Source organism: Ochotona princeps, chromosome 26 (assembly GCF_030435755.1).
Source record: "Ochotona princeps isolate mOchPri1 chromosome 26, mOchPri1.hap1, whole genome shotgun sequence".
In the NCBI taxonomy this organism is placed as follows: domain Eukaryota; kingdom Metazoa; phylum Chordata; class Mammalia; order Lagomorpha; family Ochotonidae; genus Ochotona; species Ochotona princeps.
The window spans coordinates 23,175,859-23,198,835 of record NC_080857.1 but is presented as its reverse complement, the minus strand read 5'-3'; the positions used below and the strand labels follow the sequence as shown (position 1 = coordinate 23,198,835).

The following is a 22,977-nucleotide window of genomic DNA, read 5'->3' as shown; positions in this document are numbered from 1 at the left end:
AGCTTCCATCCATTGGGTTACTGGCCCAAGTGACCGCAGTGGCCCAAGCTGAGCTGAGCTGAAGCCAGGTGCCAGGAGCTTCTTCTAGATCTCCCATATGGGTGCAGGGGCCTAAGGCCTTGAACCATGTCCTAGTGCTTTCCCAGGCCATACACAGCATGTTAGGTCAGAAGTGAAACAGCCGGGATATGAACTGATGTCCATATGGGATACTGGAGCTTGAAGGTAGAGAATTAACCTGTTGTTAAACCACGTCTGTGTCTCCTAAACCAATATTTTTAAAATCAGGTGATTGCACTTCAAATAATGATTTTTGACTTCTGTTTGAAAAAATAAAAAATGTGGCAAATTACAAACTCACATTCCCACATCACAACAGCAGCTAGAGGTGACTAAGGGTTGTCTGCCATTACAGCCTGGATGAATTCTGGAATTCACCACGGTCCCTACTACCTCCTGTCATCTCCTAATATGTAAAACTTGCAGTCAATTGCTAACTTCCTAGAGATAAAAAGTAAATTTATGGTTTCCCACAGTTGAGTATGGGCAGAAAATGGGGTGCTGGGGCCAGGTGGTTGCGGGGTACAGGATTTGGGGGACATTAAGGGAAGCAGTGAAATGTTCTGGTGGTTAAGAGGTACAGGGTTTGGGAAATGTTAAGGAGACTACTGAAATGTTCTGAAGTTATTTGTGGTGATGGTTGGATAACTTCTGTGAATGAAGTAAAAGCCATTGAAATGTATACTTTAAATGAGTGAATTTTATGATAAGTGAGTTATCTCAGTATAACTGTTTTCAAGAATGCAAACATCGTTTGCTAACTGTCCTTGCAGTGCTGCTTTTCTTACAGCAGAAAATATTTCTGTGTATGTGTCTCTGCCAAAAAGAGACAAAAATGAAGGTAGACTGAGAGGATTATACATGGAAAGAAAAATGGAAGGGCCAGCTTTGTGGCATAGTGGTGTCATGGCACCAGTTCACATCCTAACTGCTCCTTTTCCAATCCAACTCCCTGTTAACGACCTAGGGAAAGCATCGGAGGATGGTCTAAGTGTTTGGGCTCCTGCCCCCATGTGGGAAACCCAGATGAAGCTCCTGGCTCCTGGGTTCAGCTTGGCTCAGCCTGTCTGTGCCAGCTTTATGGGGAGTAAACTAGTAAGTGAAAGATCTCTTTCCCTCTCTCCCTTTCTCTGTTTCCCTCTCTTCTTCTCTCTCTTTCCCTCTCTCCACTTCTCCCTCTCTGCCTCTCTCCCTTTCTCCAAACCCCGCTTCCTCCCTCGCTCTGTAGCTCTGACTTCCAGTACATAAACCAATCTATAGAATGGAAGCAAACACATCTCTTCTATCTACTCCTGTCTAGTACCTGGCTTCTTATTACTGTGCATTACCTCCTAGCTGCTGGCTAGGTCCACCCACCTCCCGGAGGTCCACCCACAAGCAGGGAGAGAGAGTACACAAAGGTAGAGGGGGAAAGAGGAATAATTAACGTGTAAGTGGAGAAGTAGAAGAGGCCAATAGGGTGGTTGCCAAGGAAGGAGGAAGCTTTATCAACTGCTGACAAGAGGTCAAGGAGGATGAGGACAGAGGGGTCAGGAGGTCACAGTAAACTATTCAGTGAGAGGGCTTAGGGAAATGATGCCAAAGAGAGATGCATAAACAGGTGATGGGGTGCCCTGAATGCATTGTTCAGGAGTTAATATTTTATCCTCAGGCGTGGAGGATTCTTGAAGGATTTTCAGTAGAGGAATGATGTGATCAGAGCAACAATGTAGCTGATTTGTTTTCTCAATAATTTGGGCATGTTTTGAATTGTGTGCATGGTGAACCAAGGTTAATCCAAATTTCATTCTTCCCGCATTCAATTCTGCTTCAATCTGAAGCCCTAACCATGTTGAGGGTCCAGTTTTGTTTTGTTTTGTTTTTCGTTAACATCTAACTCACTCCTGTACCTGTTTGAGCTAGAGAAAACACATATGGTTTGAGGCAACCCAAGAATTTTCCACTGTTATATTTGGGGTTGGATATTTCTTTGTTGGGAAGGTTTTCTGTTCATTAGAGGATGTTCAATGACGTCCCTGGTCTCTGCCTACTAGATTCCAGGAGGACTCTCAGATATTGACAAGAAAATGACCTCTAGGCTAGGAACCACTGAGCCACAGTGATACACGGTAGCATCTGACCTCTAGGCTAGGAACCACTGAGCCACAGTGATACACGGTAGCATCTGTGTACAGAAGCTTAAGCTATGTGAATCAGTGGTCCAGCCTGAAAGATGTCCCATCAATTCCTACAATGCACTGAAGGAACTGTAAATGAGAAACTCAAGACTTCATTTGGTTTTAGCTAGGTCAGTTGACTTTAGCTGATCCACTCTGACTTTCCTCTTTCAAAAGAGATGACATCTGGACTCTACAAGGCAGCATAAGTCCAAATGTGTTCCCTGAAGCCTGGGATTCCTGTGACCAAAGTCAGAGAGGGTACAGAATTTCAGAGGAGACCTCAGGATGTTCTTACTGTCATAGTGGTAGCTGGCTTTCCAAGGGGCTGTGCTGGAGGCCTTGCCTTCCCTAAGGTGAATGAAGAGGAGCAAGGAGCAAAAGTGGTTTTCTCCTGCTGATGTCAACAGACTCCAGGAAGCCTGACACATGGGAAACAGTAGCTCAAGTTTAAGTTGGAGTTAACCAGGAACTCAAAGAAAAGATCCCCTTCTGTATCGAAACCTTAGAAGGAGTTGGAGCATTTCTCCTGGAACAGGGATGTCTAAAATGGACTGGACAGTTCATGTTGAGATCTTCCAGATTTCTCTTTGGGGGTGTGTGTATATGGGAGATGAGAGGGCAAAAGTGTTTTTAGATGTACATGTCTCCATTTTGATATCAGTAAAAAAATCTTTGAGTTATGAGTGAATATCAGTGAATAAAATCTAACAACTCTATCAAATGTTTTCATATAAACAGCTCTTAATATGTGGAATAATATGATGCCTGTCTTATGAATGTTGAATGCCTCGATTAGTCATTAGCCATGGTTCCAAGCTGGCTGGCAATGCCACCTCTTGTTGATGTGTGACTCAGTTACTCGGCCCCCTTGATGGTTGCTTTCATTGAGGCAGAGGGAAACCCATGTTAGTTTTTATCTGGAATCTCTTGCTCCATAGCCCCTCTCCTTTCTCCCTAATCCATCCACTTCCAGGAGAATGCACTGAGTCCTCTTGTATCCGTGAATGATGACTTTGTTCTGTGTGTTCTGATTCCAGGCACATCTGGATCCAGCTGTGTGGCAGCTGCCCTAGGAAACACCTGGAGTCACAGTGTGAACACTCGGCTGATTCTCCAGTACCTTGACTCCAAGAGAAGGCAGGTGAGTGTACAGCAATCTGAGTTCTTATGGGAGCAATAGTCACGCTGTCTGTCCAGGGCCAGCTCGTGCAAAGGGGCATCCCTGCTTGTCCCCAAGGCAGCTGGAATCACGTGAGGGACAAGCCATACAAAGGGGAAAAGAAAACAAATGCCAGAGTTAGCAAGTGATCAATGTCCACAACTCCAGGGATCTCATATTCTCATTTCTAAATGATGGTTTTGCTTTGATGATTTTTTTCTTTTTGGCGGAGAGGTGGGACTGCATAATTTGTGTGTAAATTAAATATTGATCATGCTGTTTTTGAAGGTATGTGTCAAACAGAGCCTCTAAATTAAATAAACTGTGCCCCAGAACCTGGGTGCTTTTATGTACTGCATGGCCAGTAGTTTAAAGGGCTGGTTGATGCTCGAGAGATTCCTGAGAAGCAAGAGTGCCTCTCAGAGATTCCTATTTGTGCTTTCTATCGTGGTCTCAAACGAGACTGCCACCTCCTTCTAGAAGGGTTGGCTTCCTACTGCTTTCCTGCCTCTCTTCCCAGGTTCCAAAGACTGACTTCTTTGGTAAAATAGATCATCACCAGGAGAGTGATTGGTCCCAGTATCTACCAGCTTGATCCTGTTTTTGTTTGTTTGTTTGTTTGTTGTTTGTTGGAGTTTGGGGGGGATTGTTTCTGGTTTTTGGCCAGATCCCATCACAAGCTCTCCTACAAGCAGCAGGAGGAAGAAGACAGAGTGATTATTCAATTTTTTGTTTGTTTTTAAAAAGACAGAATCAATCAGGTTATTAACGAGAAGGTGCGAGGCACCACGTGGTGGTCCTTTCTGCAGGAGATAGCAGGGAGGCTGTGGCCATTTTTCCCTATGTGGACTCTGCTTTAAGGAGGCAGGAATCATCAGACAGGAGCCTTTGCCTGTTGGCAGACACACCTTGCCAAGTGCCCTTCGTGGCAGCCCAGAGTCTCTTCTTGGCTGGCCTGGGCCTGTGCTGATAACATTCCAGCCTGGGGATGGAGCTGGCTGTGTGTGATAGGAGGGAACTGGCGGCTCCCCTTCAGGGAAGCATTCCTGGGTCGTCAGCCCCCAGCATGCTCATCTCTTCCACGCTGACTTCACCATCATGCTTTGGCCTTGGTAGTTAGCCATCCCTTCTCATTTCAGTGGAACATGACCAGGAATATTCCTGGAGAACCTCATGACTTTGGGTTAGTACTCTGGGTAGTAAATCACACTAAGTAAACAGGCTATCTTTAAGGACTGCCATGAACTCCTATCTGAATTGCCTTAGAGGAAGCCACGGTCCTGCTAAAGCAGTATTGATTCAAGCAGCTTCATGCCATGGTTGAACTTCTCCTTGAAAACTTACATTTAATCACTGTTTTCGATTTCAGATAATGTTATTACCAAAATACATTGATTTTGTGATTTGTTCTGTCATATGTACTAGTTCAGGCTTCCAGATCCTACTGTTACTAACTCCAATTAGAATTTATAAGTACATAAAGGAGTTAATGTGGCTGGAAGGGTACGTGTATTATCCCATGTCTCTTGGGTGACTGGAGGCTTTTGGTAGGTCTTGGCTAAGAAGGTCACCTGCGGGCCCCTGGTCACAGGAAGAGCCAGGAGCAGAGTGGGGATGGACCAGTGGCAGTCTATCAGCTCATATCCTGTTAGACAGGTCAGTGGTGCTACGCTGACCCACAAGGGACAACTTGCTAACTAGCACTACTCATTAATCAGGAGTAGACTGAGTCCTGTTTCCAAACAACAATTAGAAATCAGCATAAACCATGATCAGTGGTAACATGGCAAGCTCAGGCCGAACAGCAAATGATGAAGTATCTATAAACATGTGTGTGCCTTTGGGACCAGTAGTTGAGTTGGTGGCCCCATCACTAGGATCAGGTTTGATCTAGAAGACCTGTGTATTGGATGGCTTGGTCTTACATCAACAGCAGGTGCTCTTAGTGAGTTACTGAGTCTTTCCTGTGGTCCTGTTTACTGAGTGGGTGTAAGAACCAGATGAGGACAACCTTTTTGGGGGGGATATTTGCACAAAACAATTCTATAAAGCTAAACTTTCCTTACACCAATTAATGCTTTATTATTATTATTATTATTATTATTATTACAAAGAGCACATCTGAATCCTTCTAGGATAGTTGGATCTTTGGAATATCAGCCACTGGAAGGAGATACCAAGTTGGGTTTTTTCCCCCTCTTTATTGTGTTTTTGGAGGGTGTGATTTGGGTAGGCGGGTTTCACAGAACAAGCAGAAGCCACTATTCCAAGGGATCAAGGTTATGGAATGAGGATTACATTTTATCCTGTTTCCATGACATTGAGCCCTCCACCAGGGCTCTTGAATTGAGGCTTAGTCTGAGATCACACAGCTGGGAGGGGGTCGGATCAAGCCGAGCAGATCTTTGAGCTGATTAACCCAAGCGCTGAATTGTATTGTCGGAGGGAAGACGTCCTCCCTGGCTCATTATTTTCTTTACACCCTGGAAAGTTTGTAAAATTATATAACTAAGAAAGAAATCTCCTTATCAGGGCACAAGCCAAGTTCATTCCCTTGTTTATTCTGCTCCAGTGTTTGCAAAAACCCTCTTAGGAAGCTGGGAAACATTTTCTTTTGGACTAACTTAGCATTTTTCCCATTTGACTTTTATTTGTTCGTTTCCTGCTTTGCTTCAATTGTGCCCCACCCTTTTTGCTACATTTTGATTCTTACCTAAGGCATGTCCTTAGAATAGAGCAAAAATGGCTGCTACATGAGTGGTGGTGTTGCTGCTGCTGTTTTTAAATCATCAAAAGTATATTTTGCTCTACCATGGGCACAGCTTGAGGCTGCAAAAACGTGGAAAACGTAGTTCTGACCTCGAGTCCTCTGGTCTAGGATGGAAGACCGTGTGTGTGTGTGTGTGTGTGTGTGTAAGACTGCCTATGCACACATCTGTGTCTGTGTGTGCTGTGTATTTATATCAAGGGAGTTAAACTGAATTAAAAATTAAGTGTATTTTGGTAAAAGCTAAACTTTGAAATCCTTGTTTAGTTTTTTAATAATATACATTTTCCATGAACTTAAAAAAAAGACTTATTTATTTGAAACGTGTATTAGAGAGATCTTCCATTCACTGGTTAATTCCCTAAGTAGCTGCACCAGCTAGATCTGGACCAGGAAAAGCCAGGAAGTAGGAATTCCATTCAGGCCTCCTACATGGGTGGCAGGGGCACAGGTACATGGACCATCCTCCACTGCTTTCCCAGGTGCATTAGCAGGAAACTGGATCAGAAGCAGAGCAGCCTGAACTCAAACAATTTTGCTGATATGGGATACTGGCACTGCAGGTGGCAGCTTAACGCACTGCACCACAACACTGACCCCTCCATGCGCTCTTTGAAGACCACTTGTGCACACACAAACAGTATGGATGACTACTATATGGCATTATCATTAAGCAGTGTTTGAGTTACTATTTAATAAGTAGTTAAAACAACTGATTTGAATCCAAAGGAAGGTAAAATCATCCAACATGCAACAAGCCCTTTCAGGGGAAACCGTCACTTTAACTCAGCGGTTCTCGAGCTGGCTGCGCTTCTTCACAGGAGCTCTGAGGAAGCCCTGGTGACAGGGTGCCAGGCCCAGCCAAGAAACTCAAAACCTTGGTAGGGGTGAGGCAGGCATTGGTGAAGTGCAGGCATTGGTATTTATTTGTAAAACTGCCTCAGCTGATTCTATGGCCGTAGCCCAGGTCAGGAAGCTCTCTGCCCTGGGGCTGGCAATGTGGTTCAGCTGCCGCCTGCGGTGCCAGCATCCCATCTTTCTGGGGGCGAGTAGCAGCGTGAGGCTGGCGTGAGGCTGGCGCAGGCTGGGAGGTGGCCCCCCCACAAGAACACAAGGTCCACACACTCATTGACAAACCTTTACTTAAACACTTCTTCGCTAGTGTGCAAGATGCTAGAGGTTCAGGGGCAGCTCCTGTGGCAAAGCAGCTTCCGCCACTGCTTGGGACTCCTTCCTGCCACAACAGAGTGCCTGGGATCGCGTGTGACCTCAGCTCTGACCCCGCTTTCTGCTAATACACCTAATAGGCTGCAAATGATGAATTTAATCCTTGAGTCTTTGCGGACTCCTGTGGGAGACCAGGACAGAGTTCTTGGCTCCTGGCTTCAGACTGGCTCAGTCCCAGCTGTTCTGGACTCTGGGGGAATTCTTTCTTTCTCTCTCTTTGTCTCTTCCTTTCAAATAATTTTTTAAAAAACGTTAGAAACTTAAGAGATGAGTAAGAGAAAGTTGGTATGCTCTAATTTTCACAATCTACTTGGAGAAACAGATAAATCTGTGAAGAGTGTTTGCTGTTAGAGCATCATGAATTAAGTCAGCAGAGAGGAGCTGGGACCTCCCACCCAACCCCAGCTCACTCCCACTTGCTAAAAGAAGGTTCTGGAGCAATTGATAAGGCAGATGCTAGCAGAGTGGACTGGCTGGGTCCTTCAAAAGCAAAACTCTAACTGTAACCAGGCACCTTGGAATGAGGGATTTGTAATACCAGAGTGAGGGCAATTACATTTGAAAGAATGATGGGAAAACATGATGAAACATTCATTCTCTTTCTCATCAAATTCTCATGAAGTTTGATCCCACACACCACATATGGGATTATATAAAATTTCAAGTGCCCTAGGAGTCATGAAGTAAATTAATCCTAACTAAGTCTCACACCCCCTTGATGAAATAAACATTATGACTCTCTTATTTCAACAAGTGGGAAAGAAGCGACTTTTTCATATAGGTTTATTTAAGTGGACTTTATAATAATATTTTCATCTTCTATCTAGAGGGCATCAGAAAGTTACAGAACACTTGAAGGATGAGCATAATGTCCCCAGTAAATTGTTGACAAAACCATCATGTGACCCAAGCTCCTGATCCCCCCAGAGGCCATAGGCTCTTCTCAAAGACTCAAGTTGTTTTGCATCCTGGAAACCTTCCACATTGCTTTCTGGGGGACCTTCTCTTAATGGCTGTTTGTATTTACAAAGACTCCAACACCACTGCTGTGCAGACTTCATGGGGCCCAGGCTTCATCAGTCGCTCTGCCCTAGATCACAGATGCACCTGGCTCTTGTTCCCATACTTTCCTCCTTTTGAAATCCAACTTTGAATCCTCTTAAGGTCTGGGAGTCAGTTTATCAATGCACCCTCAGGGACAAGGACAATGCTTGCCACTTACATATTCAATACATTATTTAGAAGGAGAGAGAGAGAGAGAGAGAAAGAGAGAGAGAGAGAGAGAAACACCCTCCCTGTGTTTTATTTGAACCCAATCTTGAGGAGGAAGGACACACTGCTATTTTAGAGCTGCTCTTCTGCACTTTGCAATTGAACAGTTCCTTTAAAGTACTGGTAATTATTCACTGAAAAGGCCAGCAAGCAAACCTTGACAATTAGAAGCAGATACCTCTATAGAAATGCTATAAGAATACTTTTTTTTTTTAAGCCAGCCTGCTGGAGGCTTATGAGAGAGTGAGAGCCAAATTTCTCCTGGAATCTTAATTTAGATTCCTTTGTGAAGCAAGCAGAGTCCTAAAACAGACGCAGGCCTAGTGAGAGGGGCTCCTGCAACTGCTCTCAGGAAGCAGGCAGCCTGAGGAGTTGAGGGGGGAGGGTGAGAAGTCTTTGTTGCTTAGCTTAACATCTCCCTGCTACAATTGGAAGGCTTAGTGGGGGACTAAATAACCCAAGAAAAGATGATGATTTTTGCTTCTGGATAGGCAGAAGGTTAAATCTGGAGCAGGATGTTGGGCTTGTTATGCAGACTCACCAGAGAAATCCACGGAAGATGGGGTTACGCCTGCAAGCCATGCTTGCTTGGTTTGTCTCCCTACTCCCAGGATCCTCCTAAATGGGTTTCAGGCATAGATGCCCTAATTCAGAAATTCATCCCAGACCACGCTGCATGCTCTTGTTTTCTATCCCAGTTCATCATCTGCTTTTAGGAGTGTGTGTGTGTGAGAGAGAGAGAGAGAGAGAGGATCTTGCCACAGAAGTCTGATTGTGCAGAGGGGTGGAAGTGTTCTCAGCACAAAGATCTGCAAGAACTATAGAGGGAACACACCATCCCGGCCAAGCGCCTTGCCTTGGTGCAGACACTGCCTCCCTCTTTAGAGTGTGAAATGGAAGCCCCACCCACACTCTGCCCAACAGGGCGTCTGCCGAAGAGAAGCCCTCACAGAGGTGATTTGAAGGAGTTGAGTTCTCTTTTCAGGTCATCAGGTGAAGGTGTTACGGTGAGAGCAAGCCCCGCTGGAAGTTTGCAGAAGCAGTGAAAGAGTGTGGCAAGTTGCTGCTCGCAGAGCACAAAGAGAAAGCTCTGCGAAAGAACTCATACCAGAGTGGACATGTGATGCTTCTCCCACCACATTTGATAAGAATGTTGATATCTTATCTGACAAATAACTTCCTGGGCCTCCCTTTTTTAAAAAGTCAGGGTCCCTAGGAAATCACTGTTGCTGCATAAGCTCAAGGGCAGAACTTCCTCTTCCAGAGGTCCCACTGGGAGTTCCCAGTGGGAAGCATTCCTTTCATACTTCCTCTGGGGGTGTCCCCTTTGCTGATGCTTTGGCCAGGGTTGCCCAGGCACCTTTATCAAAGGGAAAAACCAGACTCATTCCTGAAAAATACTGAGGGCCCTGAGGCCAATGGAAGTTCAAATAGAAATGAAAACAAAACAAAGAAAGAACTGCCAAAGGATTTTCAACATTTTTTGATCGAGTAGATTTGTGAAAGTAGCCGTTACTACTATTTCAAAAAGGAAAAACAGAACACAAAAAACACTTCAGTATCAAAAAGTAAAAGGGACATATCTGTGCATAATAAATTCACTGAATACACTCATTTGTATGGCAAGCTTAACACCTGTTCTTATTTTTCTCCTTGACCATCGCAGGCCACACGATCAGTCCACTCACAGCACATTGAGTAGCTGTCCCGCTAATGAGCCACTTTTCCACCAGTGTTTTCTCATCTCTTTCTCCTCCAGCTCTGGCTAGTTCTATTTTTATATATTGTTGTCTGTTACCAAATCTTATACAGTGACCCTCCCAGCTCTGACTTGCTAAGTCAGCTAGGCCAAATATCTGGGCAAGAGATTTCTAGAGAAATCTGAGCTGTTACAGGAAGGAGATCAGGGCCTTGGAATCAAACTGAAGACGCTGTGATCAGCTAGGAAAGAAAAATGTTTGCAGCTGGGAAACATCATAGGAAACAGCTCTGAGATCTCTGGGCCTGGCAACGACCTGAGAGTCAAGGACGTTGAAATTTATTTGGCTCATGAAAGAATGAAGGCTGAACAGGATATTGTGTTTCAGCCTTGGTTGGTTGGCTGTGAGTGAGAAGGAAAAGGGTAATGTCCTTGAGTGGGGAAATGAAAAGGAAAAGAAGGGTTCAGTGTCTTCCTTAAGAAGGACCCGATTTATGAATGATTCAGCGTTTTCACTGGAGCACAAGCATTTGGAATATAATAGTATCCCTCTGTGATGCCTACCAGAGGTCTTCTGATCCAGGGACTCGCAACTGTAGTAAGCTCTGGAGTCCCAAGTGTGGGGTGAGCATTTGGTGCTATGGTGCAAGTGTTGTTTGGGATGCCCAGATCCCATATCAGAGTGCCTGCGTTTAAGAGTTGGCTCTGCTTTCAGTTCCAGTCTCCTGCCTGTGTGCTCTCTGGGGGGCAGCAGATGGTGCCTCTGCTAGCTGGGTACCTGCCACCCACGTGGGAGACCCAGATTGGGTTCCTGGAGCCCAATTTCAGTCTTCAGCCTAGGCCGTTGCAGGCATTTGGGAAGCCAACCAGTGATGGGAGACCTGTTTCTTTATCTGTTTGTCTATCTATCTGCCTTAAAAATATCAGATGTTTATGAACAATGAGGACCAGTGACCTGAGCTCCAGTGTTGGATTCAGGCAGGACAGGCCAAGTCCATGATCGGCAATTTTGAGCAAGCACTAGGTGATCCTTATATGGGTGATCTCAGTCCCTACCCCATGTTCAATCGCTTCATTTTACAGAAGCAGGTAAGCAATTGGCATTAAGTAATTTTTCCAGGACTGCACAACTGTAAATAGCAGAAATCGAGCTTGAATCCTATACCCCTAATTCCTAATCTGTTGCTGTTTTCACTTCAGTGAATTTTCTGGCCAAAAAAAAAAAAAAAAAAAAACAGCACAAAAAACAAAGCAAAACAAACAAACAAAAACCCCAAGTCCCTAAACCTGATCAAATTACTGGGCTTGCAGGTGATCCAATATTTATATACCCTAAGACTTTGCCTAGCTCATAAAGATATTCTATGCAATTCTGCTGCAGTTTGCATTTCTTAAACTAATTCTCAGCTCATACTGTAATGAGTTGCAAGGTAGAAGTCAGCTTTTTAAATGCTTGGACTCAAACACATGAATAAGTAAATTTTTCCAACATGAGATTGCCAGTTAAGTCACTTTCTTGATTGACAACATCCTGCAACCCAGGTGGCCATGCTGCCCCTCTCCTGCTGTGTTCATCCCTGCTCAGGAAGGGTCCCTCACACCCTGTGTTCCTGTCACTCATCTTCCTATGACCAAAGGGTGCGATGGTTAGAAAAAGCCAGTGTTTTCTGGGTCTTTGGTTTTGCAGTATGGGGTCAGTTACGTGTTTTTGTTTTGTTTTGTTTTTATGTCCTGGAGTCTTTGGAGAAAGGCAGGCAGCAGCTGGGATGGGACCCTTGCTCCATTTCAGTGTCTCAAGCAGTGCTAATACAAACCCTTTTTTTTTTTTTTTGGCTCCTTTCTAGCCCCTTGGGTTGAAAGGGAGTTAGTGCTCTCCCAGACCCTCTAGGGTTTACAGGCAACATGTTTGACCCTGTCTTATATAGTCTTTCCCTTAATGCCCATATTCCTAGACCTTATCATCTACGTATTTTACAAAGAGAAGTATGAGGCTAATAAAGTACAAAGCTATCATTCAGTCTAGATACCAGGATTTGAAACCAAGTTGGTATCACTCCAGAACCCAAGTTCTGTTTGTTATGCATCCTTTTGGAGAAAGAAGGCTTTGTTGTTATATTGATTTTCTAAATTTGGAAATAAACTGAGGTGTTAAAAAATGAAGTCTTGACTCAGTATCAACTCTTTGGGCTTACAATGTATAATCTTTACCCTCTTTCTGTGTTTTCCTCAAGGACAATTGGCTCTAGAATGTCATTTAGCTGACCTGCACAGCCACTGAATGACGTATTACAACAGTACCTCCCGTTCTGGGCAGACATAAAAAGAGGGAGATGATGAATTTGGTTTTGTCTCTTACTGTTGGCACCATCTGGCTCAGAAATAATACTGGCAAATGACCATGATTCAAAATGCTCCTGGCTCTGTGTGTGTGACTTGAAAAACCACAGTTTGCTCACACACGTAGCTGAAGCAGGTCCAGCCTAGAGTACTGTCGGCTGGCCAGTGTTGCTGGGGGAATGTCCATTGGTGCCTGGTTGGGGGACTACAGAGAATGAGCCTCAGGCCCTTGCAGATATTAATAGCTTATGAAGTGGGGTAGGGAATGGGAAGCAGACGAGAGATTTTTTTTTTCCGTTCTGGAGGTGTGATGGCTAATGAGCTGATAAGTCCCTAGCATTCGGTTTGAATTTATGTAAGCCTGATTATGTTACCATAACATTTTATGATATGCTCCACATTATCCAATGTACGATTGATTGTCAAATGTAATATAAGTCATTAGACTTCCTTGATTTCTGCTACCCTAAATAATTGGAGGTTTTTAGTTACCACAAAGTTGATACACACAGACTCCTTCCTTCTCTTAACCTCCATTCTTTACCCTGCCTGCTTCCCCCTACCCACCCACCAGTTATTCTGCCAGGCACTTTATGGGCATTTTCTCTGCAGGCCTCACATCATTGCTTCTGAGAGAGGTACTCCCTGTATACTTAAAGATGAGAGTATTAAAGTGTATAGAGAGCTTTGAATATTTTCCGTGGAGCCAGCATGGTGGCACAGCAGGTTAAGTTAGTGCCTAGCATGTTGGCATCCCACAAGAGCGCTGGCTTGAGTCCTGCCTGCTCCACTTCTGATCCAACTCCCTGCTAATGAGCCTGAGGAGTCGAAGATGAACCCAGTACTTGGCCCCTGCATCCACGTGGAAGACCTGGGTGGAAGGCTTCTGACATTTGCTTGCCTCAGACCTGGCTGGTGCAGCCATTTCTTCTCTCTCTCTCACTCTCTCTCTCCCTCGGTAACTCTGCCTTTCAAATAAATGTTTTGCTGTGCTCACATGGTTCTGAGGGGACAAAGGCAACATCTCCCTTCATCTTGTCCTCCCTACACTCACCCATACAGGCACACCCCTCCCTCTACCCCTCTGGCTTCTTATTAACATTTGTCCTGAGCCAAGTGCCACACTAATAGCAAATTATTGGTGTTAACTGCGGAAAAATCTCTTCTTCAGCCACTGTGGCATGGCTGCTTTTGTTATCCAAGGGGGGAGTGCCCCTTTCCAAGGATGGAATGAGCTGTTGCCTTGGGTGCTCTTTTGATCCCTGTCAAATAACCAGTTATTTGATTTCTGTCTTGGGAGAATAACTGAGCTCCACGGGCCATGGTCCTCTGAATGTGAGCGTTTTACCAGGGAAAGGCTCAGCCTTTCTTGTCTCCCCAGCCAGCCTCTTTTCCATGGCCTGGATATGGCTCCAGCGTTCTATCACTTGGGATCAAAGGAGAAGCCAAGAGGGATAGATCTGATCTCATGTGTTCTTGGTCTGCCCTGCTGGGAACCTGCAGGCCCCAGGTGGTATGGTGATATATTCCAGAGATAGATCACTTCTCCTATGGATGACTGACCCAGATGACAGAAGAATGGTGTCTGTCCCTTTACCTTTTGCTTGGAATGTAGCTAGCTCCTTCCACAAAGTAACCAATCCCATGGTTTACCTTTAAATCCTTCCTGAGTGTTCCAGCTTTGTTCGGTGGCCAGCAAAATGGGGAGACTGACAGTTCTTTATTATTATTATTATTAATAATTACATTGCATTATGTGACACTGTTTCCTAGGCTCTGGGATTCCCCCAACCCCTCTCCATATCCCCCCCCCCCCGGTGGATTCCTCCACCTTGGTGCAGTATTACAGTTCAAATTCGAGACTGACAGTTCTGTGTCCCTCCACTCATGGTTTCTTAGATCCATGAGATTAAGTAGATCCTTCTGTACTTATACCAGGCTGTTCTCTCTCATTTGTAGCTGTGTAGACAAGATTTTCTCCATTCCCACTGTCCTGTACTGACTCGCACAGCATGTTAGGCTTCACTTTGTAACTGGTCGCTAATCCCCCTTGGGATGCCATGCTGGCATAGCCCTGGCCTTTTTATACCAACCTTCTCCTTTTCCCACTTAGACACTGTTCCTGGATTCCTGTGACTCCAGGGTCCCCATAACTTGCTCTGCGGAATTCTGTAGGTATTTAGGAAAGACCATTCATCTTGGTATTGAGCACCTCTCTTTTCCCTCCATCTTTCCCCCTCTCCTTTTTTTTTCTTCCTTCTGACCTTTTCTTGGTGGATCTGCATATGCATGTACAGTTAGAAGAAAGTCTAGCTTTCAGCCCTAAAGAACAATAGGTGGAGAACACCTAGTAGGAGGAAACAGATGTGTGAATCAATCCAAGATGCAATTAAAGGAACTGATAGAGAGAACAGTATGAGCAACAACACTGAGATGGCCAAGACCGTCTCTCATCAGAGAAAGGATGGTCAGAGAAGGAGACTCAGAGACTGGTATGGTGTGCAAGATGTATTGGCATGTTCCAGAGGAATGGGACAGGAGACCACGGAAACTATATGAGCAAGGTCCCAGGGTAGCAGGGCGAGAGCTGGGCCCATAGTTGTAAAGATGAGGCAAGTATGGAACTAGCACGATGGCTCAGTTAGCTGGCTGATCCTCCCCTTGCAATCACTGGCATCCCATATGGTTACTGGTTTGTTTCCCAGCTGCTCAACTTCCCATTCAGCTCTCTGCTTGTGGCTCAGGAAAACAGCAGAGAATGGCCCAAAGCTTTGGGAGCTTACTCCTACATGAGAGACCTGGAAGAAGCTCCTGGTTCCTGGCTTCAAATCCGCTCAGTTCTAGCCATTGTGGCCATTTAGGGAGTGAACCAGCGGATAGAAAATCTTTCTCTCTGTCTCTTCTTCTCTCTGTAAATCTGCCTTTCCGATGAAAATTAATAAATCTTTTAAAAAATGAGGCAAGGAAAGGAGGGTGGATCAGGGTTGGTCCTAAGGATTCTCAGAAGCTCACCAAGGCTGTGACAGGGAATCTGTCCCTTCCAAGGTTCCCTGGTGCAGGAGTTTGCCACGTGAAGTTGGAGGGCTTTGAAATAGAATGTGAAGAAGTGAGGGCCTACACTACAACAGGAGCCATTGATGTAGAGAGCAGGAAAGAAAGAAGAGATTGCTCAGGAGGCTGCAGCTTTTAAACACAGAGAAGATTTCAGGGAGGGTATATGGGAAAGAGGGAGGGCTTTTGATGAAGTAGGTGAGTGGGTGAGGGTACTGCTTGATGCAGTGGACTAGTGTGGGAGAAAGGACAGGCCTGGGAAGGAAGCAAGAGCTGGCCCTTCTTGGGACATGCATGGCTCCTGCCTGTGGCCCAGTATGTGGCTGCTCCTGTTCTTCCATCTGCCCCTAGCAATTGCGAAGCCTGGAGATGCCTTCTGGGGAAAGAAAGGGTACCAAGTCCCAGGATATAAACCCAATAGCTAATTTGGAGAAGTACCAGTTCAGGATCCAAGCTTTACTAAAACATCCTCATTTGCAAAGTGGAAATCAGGAATTCCTGCCTTAATGGTAGATGCATAGCTTATTTGCTCTCAGATCCACACCCTGGCTGTATCCTGCCCCACTTGATACCCCAGGGAACCGATCTCTGCAGTTCCCATTTCCCAGGCTCCCTCTCTGTGGATTCTCGTTGCTCTAGGGCTCTGCAGCAACGATGAGAGAAGCCTGGTATTTCTACTCCTACCCTCATTTCTACTGGTGTCTGCGGCAACCACACCAGTTCCTCCCCCATGATCCTTTTGTCAACTTCAGCTCCAGGGGAGCAGGTGTAGCCTCTGGACTCCATTGATGGCCCCTCTTCCAATTTCTCCAGCCCTAGGGATGTTGACACCTCCTTCTTGTTGCTAGTCTCTGGGTTGCCTCACAGCCCCTTCTTTTCCTTGAACTCTTTCAATGTGTTCTCTTGCTCTGCATAGGGTGAATATTGTTTTCCTGATGTGACCTCGACCGATAGAGTTCTACATAAACTCCCTGGTTGGTAACTGGTCAATAGAACACCCCAGATCTGTTTTCCAGTGCTTCTGATTCCCCCACGGACTCCTCAGGCCCCTATAATTTCCCAGCCCGGAGAGCTGGGCTCCTGATTTGAGCTGTCTTTAAGGGCGAACATTTTCCTGTTCAGTGCTTCCTGAACGGCATGAGAAAAGGCACTCTCTTGGCCCAGGATCCTTTCCTGTCGGATTTTCCAAAACTTTCCAGATGTATCTAAGCTCAGGAAATATTTTAGTGGCTGGAAATAATGTCTCAAGGGGATTGGGGGTTTGAAACCCACAGAAGCTCCTCTAAATGAAGTGTGTTGAACTGCTCCAGGGTTTCTGTGTGTCCATCTAAACTCTGTCCTCCCCTTGATGAAAGCATGGCAGAATTTTCTCCAGGAAAGAAAGGATGATTAAGCGGTCAGCACTGTGTTTGTATCTAAACCAAATGCCACCTCCGAGTGTATAAGAAGACATATAACCCTCTTTTTGGGCTTTTTTTCTGAAGATTTATTTATTTTCATTGGAAAGGCAGATTTACAAAGAGAAGGAGAAACAGAGAGAAAGATCTTCTGTCCACTGGTTCACTCCCCAAGTGACCACAAAGGCTAGACCACTAGGCTAGCATGCCAAACTCTCTTCTTTGGTCTTATTAGCCTCATAATGATGGTTAGAAGGTTTACATTTTTAAAAAAAATTTTCCATGATATGGTTCCTTAGGCACAGGGATCCCCCTTCCAGTCAAACCATTGCCCCCACTGTATTCCCCTATATTGTAAGAACAGTTTATCCCTTCAACAACAGTCACAAGTCCAACATTCTGCTATTTAAGTGTATCATGGCGTTGTAAGTATGGATAATTGTAGAAAGTCTAGTATCCTATTATCAAAATATATTTAACAGCTTCATTAGGAGTCCTCATTTTATTCAGAAACAAAGATATATACTGAAATGTATCTTTACTTCTCAATATACTAGTCTCCATCCTGTAGTTCATCTGTGAGAACATGTGTATATATATGTTTACCTGTCTATTTGTTTTATATTTTGCATGAAGAATGCCTTATATCAAAAGGAATATGTGATGTTTGTCCTTTTGGTATTTGCCTATTTTACCAAACATAATGGTCTCTAGTTGGGACCATTTTGCTAGAAATGGTAGAATTTCATTTCCTTTAATGGCCGACTAATATTCCATGGAGTACCACAGTTTCTTCAACTACTACTCTCTCAACAAGCATGCCTTCATTATTGTAGACTGTGCTGCTATAAAAATAGGATTGCTGATTATTCTCTCATATGTAGATTACACCTTGTTTGGATATATTCCCAGGAGTAGGATAGTTGGGACATATGGTAGACCAGTTTTCAATTGTCTTAGCACTCTCCGCACTGACTTCCACAGTGGCTACACTAGCCCACACTCCCACAAACAGTGGAGTAGGGTACCTTTCCCTACACATCTATGCCACAAGTGTTGTTAGTAGATTTCTGAATGTAGGCCGGTCTCACTGGAGTTAGGTAGAACTTCAATGTGGTTTTTGTTTGTATTTCCCGAATAGCTAAGGAGGCTGAGAATTTTTCATATCTCTACTAGCTATTTGGATTTGTTTTTTGAAAAATGCCTGCTCATTTCCTTTACCCATTTCTTCGCAGGGTTGTTTGTTTTGCTGTTGCTGAATTTCTGAAGCTCTTTGTGAATCCCGGGTATCACTCCCCTCTCTGTTGTATAGTGTGCAAAGATTTTCTCCCATTCTCTTAGTTGCTTCCTCACTTTGTTGATCATTTTCTTTGCTGTACAGAAGTTTCTTAATTTGATGTAGTCCCATTTGTTAATTTTGGTTTTGACTGCCTGTAGTTTTGGTGGCTTTTCTAAGAAGTCTTTGTCAATGCTTATCTTTTAGAGTGCTTCCTATGTTTTCCTCAAATACTCTGATGATTTCTGGGTGCAGATTTAGGTCTTTGATGCATTTGTAGCTTATTTTTTTATAAGGTGACAAGCGAGGAGGGGGTCTTGTTTCTTACTTTTGCAGGGTGCTATTCAGTTATCTCAACAGCATTTGTTGAGGAGATCAAAGTTTTTCCTTGGATTATTTTCCATTTCTCTCATTGAAGATTAGTTGGCTGTACATGTGTGTGTTTACTTTGGTAGTTTCTATTCAGTTCCGTAGATCTTTTTCTCTGAGTCTGTACCAGTACTAGACTGTTTTGATTACTACTGTCTTATAATATGTCTGAAGGTCTGGAATTGTGATTCCCCCATCTTTATTTTTATTCTTTGGAATAGCTTTAGCTATTTGTGGTCTTTTATGTTTCCAAATGATTTTTTCTATTATCTTTTCTATTTATGTAAACAATGCTGTTGGGATTTTGATTGGGATCACATTATCTGTATATTACTTTTGATAGTATGGACATTTTAATGATGTTGATTTTAGGAATAATCCAGAAACATGGTAGATGGTTAGAAGATTGCCCTAAATTATTATAACAATCTTTTAAAATTACTTACTTACTTATTTATGTATTTATTTGAAGGCAGAGAGAGAAAAAGAGAGAGAGCAAGAAATCTCTTCTATCCACTGGTTTACTTACCCAGCTGCCTGCAATCGCCCAAACTGGTGCAAGCCAAAGCTCAGAGCCAGGAACTTGATCTCTGACATGAGTGAAAGGGGTCCAGCTATTTGGTCCATCTTCTACTTTCCCAGGTGCACTACCAGGGAGATGGATCACAAGTTGATCAGCCCTGATTTGAAGTTACACTCCCACATGGGATGGAAGCATCATAGACAACAGCGTAAACTCTTGCACTGCAATGCCAGCACCACAACAAGTCGGCAGTAACCTGGGACACTGAGGTTTTTGTGAAGGCAGGCATCATCCAACTCTAGAATGCATGATTGATTTTCCCTTTGCAAGTAGACTATGGCTTTCACTTTGCTCTATTGCCTATGTTACATGGCAGCGTTCAGAAGGGGACTCTGTTGGGATAAAGGTCATTTCTGTCTTCAAGCATGTATTATCAGGATGAGTACACATTCCATATTAGACTGCTCAACTCTCAACTCCACTCCAAATTTTAGCTTCCTGTAAATGTATATCAGGAGTCAGCAGATTCTTGGGTCCCTAGCAGCTACCTGGGATACTCATATTGAGTCGCAATTTCCAGGCTTTAGGCTGACCAACTCTGGATGTTGTAGGCATTTGGGGAATGGACTAGTGGATGAATGATCTGTTTGTGCCCTTCCTTCTGTTTTTCAAGTAAATACATACATAAAGTTTTTAAAAAGCATTTGTCCAAGAAAAGTAGAAATGGAAGAACAATACTTACAGGCCTTCTTGGATTCTTCAGCGTTGGACCAAGAAGTAGAAAGTGATCAATATTTCTAGTCTGTTGGGATAAAACCCCAGAAATTGCTAAGGGGTTATTATATGCTCCATCACTACAGGGAGCAGCTGAAATTCCATCCTCTTGAAAAGAACTCGAATTCAACCCCATTATTAACCTGTTTAGGTTGTGTCTAGGAAGTTCCCAGATTCTTTAACACAGTAATCATTAACCAGGATGCCTATGTGGTTATTTGATGACGCATGGAGTTTTATAGGACTTGGGGTCAGGTATATGTTTTATATTAAAAGAGCAGGATTTTAGTGAAAAGGATGCAGGTAGTATGTAGCAGCATAACTGCAGTTTCTGGGGTCTCTAAAATGTCCAACATTGTAGTCTTTTCTTGTAACCAAGTTTCTTTTATTAGCCTACGATGGAGCCTGGCCTACAAAATGAATGCTAGCCCCAGAAATGACAAGAGAGGACTTTGGTATTTGAATATCAAAAAACTAGGATGCTCTGTTCATTCTTTCCAAGATTAAGATTAATCCATGGATTCTGGTATATAACATATATTCATAAATCAATACCTTTATCTCTAGTTACTGCAAAAGAGACTTTCCTGTTATGAAAAATAGAATATTTTAAAGTTCTGTTCTAGCTCTAACTACGGAGTGATAGCCTAGTGGCTAAATCCTCGCCTTGTATGTGCCAGGATCCTATATGGGCAATGGTTCATGTCCCAGCAACCCCACTTCCCATCCTGCTCCCTGCTTGTGGCCTGGGAAAGCAGTCGAGGACGGCCCAAAGCCTTGAGACCCTGCACTTGCATGAGGGGCCCAGAAGAAGCTCCTGGCTCCTGACTCAGCTCTGGCCATTGCGGTTACTTGCGGGGAGTGAACTAGCAGATGGAAGATCTTTCTGCCTGTCTCTCCTTCTCTCTGCCTTTCCAATAAAAATAGTAAATAAATCTTTAAAAGAAAAAAAAAGTTTATCTTCCATTACAACAGAGATCTAGAAGGCCAATGGCTTTCCCTGTGTCTGTGAAGCAGTGCTGAGCAATACCCTGCCTACTGTTCTTACAATGGGACTATTTCCTCATTATCTGTGGGGTCTTTGCCACACCATTTGCTTATGCTAAACTGCAGGGCTCAACTCTAACCCTCTGCTCAGTTGGGTGGCTTGATGGCCTTGTAATGCTGCTTGGTAAAAAAAGAAAAATCCATCTTGGCCTCCCACCTACAGAGCCCATAAACAAATTCAGATACCTGAACCTTCCCAGATTAAATCACAAACTCTGGAGGTGGGTCTAAAAGCCTCCTTCCTAGATTCCTGGCCGATGATTAGGCATACAAAGTCTGAGATCCACTATCAACTGACAGCATTTGAAATATCCTGTGATGTGATTGAAATTCATTTCTCTTTACTCCCTATACCCTGTCTGCAGGGTCTTATGCCCAGGCCTACAACCATAGACTGTTGATTTGGTCACATTCATTGGTGTCTCTAGGACTATTTCCTTATTTATAAAGTATAGGAGCTGAAATATTCATTTCTAAGAAATCTTTGCATTTGAATGGTCTATCAAAATAGTTCTTGAGTGATCCATGACCATTAGCATGCCTGTCTTTATAATTCTCATTTTTTGAGTGCCTACTGTATGCATGGGCATTGTGCAAATTTAGTGCGTGTCTCATAATTTTTTTTATAGTAGCCCCATCACACTTGACACTTAAGGCCTTGGGGCTCAGAAAAGCGAGGTCGCTTGTCCAAGCCTAGTACAGTAAGCAGACAGTAAGCAGAGCTGCAGAAACAGACAACCTGAGCTCATAAACATGTAAAGAACTGCCTGGCTTGCTGTTTTCCCAAAGCTTCTCGAGGCCTTGGGGCTCATCCAATATGCTGCTCATTCACTTTGTGTTCCATTCTCCCAGCAAAGGAGCCTGGTTTAGGTTTCCTTAGATGTTTACTTGGCCTCTTGCTTTAAGCATTTGCCTTTTCTACTCAATAACAGTGAAAGGACACTCCCTCCTCCAACCCCCCCACCCCCATAAAAAAATCCCAGGGCTGGAAACATTTTGTTTCCTACAGAAAGAATATTTTGCAGCCAGATTCTGTGGTTGAAAGTATTTTTCCTGTGGTCTGGGATGGGTTGGATCCCATCTCTTCTTGGCTGGTGCCTGAGAACCTAGCCCATGGCTTCCCATCGAGTCAGAACACAGCAGAGTTTTCTAAGCAGAGCGTCTGCTGGGGTTGAAGGTGAGCACGAAGGGACCAATGAGTCTGTCTGGGTGTGCGAGAATGTGTGCCTGTGCCTCTGGGCCTTTCAGGACGGAGAGAACCTGGAGTGGTTTTCCACATGCTGTACATATCAGCACAGCTTTTAAGTTTTCATCACTCATGCGACAACCAAACAAATTCAGATGCTGAGAAAACTGGAGAAGGATGATATGTGAGCCTTATGTGGATTTGCAAGTAATCAGAAAGCCAGGGAATCTGAGATTCTGACCTGTCACATTTCTTTGCATTTTCAAATACTCAGAACCAAGACGTGGGGATGGTTTTCATAGACCACAGGGTGGTCTGATTGTAACACAAAGAACAGGAGTTTCTGATGTCTGACTCCACATTGGCCACTTGGAGGAAGAGCTCAGGGCACGGACCTTTACCCAACCTTGGAGAAGTCACTTCTTCTCACTCTTCTCCTGTAAACAAACACAAATTTTTAAAAATAAAACAGAATACAATTTTGTGCTTCTAAGAATGGAAGCTGTTTTAGTGAGAGATGAATTTTGAATTCAAACAATTCACAGATAGGAAGCATTACTGGTGCAGATAACTCGTCATGACTCAGAGTTTGGTATTTATTCGTAATTTATATGTTTCTAAGAATGTTTTACAGTTTGTGGTGGTGCCTAGAACTTTGCAGCTTTGTACTCTGT

At 44.0% G+C, this 22,977-nt stretch overlaps 1 protein-coding gene across 6 annotated transcripts in view; it reads left to right on the top strand.

Moving 5' to 3' along the window:
• Window positions 1–22,977, top strand: part of RAD51B (RAD51 paralog B) — a 562,304-nt gene that overhangs the window by 470,572 nt on the left and 68,755 nt on the right. For all 6 annotated transcript variants that reach the window (XM_058655552.1, XM_058655547.1, XM_058655551.1 and 3 more), the window contains exon 9: window positions 3,257–3,360. In XM_058655552.1, the coding sequence (XP_058511535.1) occupies window positions 3,257–3,360 (104 nt within the window). The remainder of the gene's footprint in view (window positions 1–3,256; window positions 3,361–22,977) is intronic.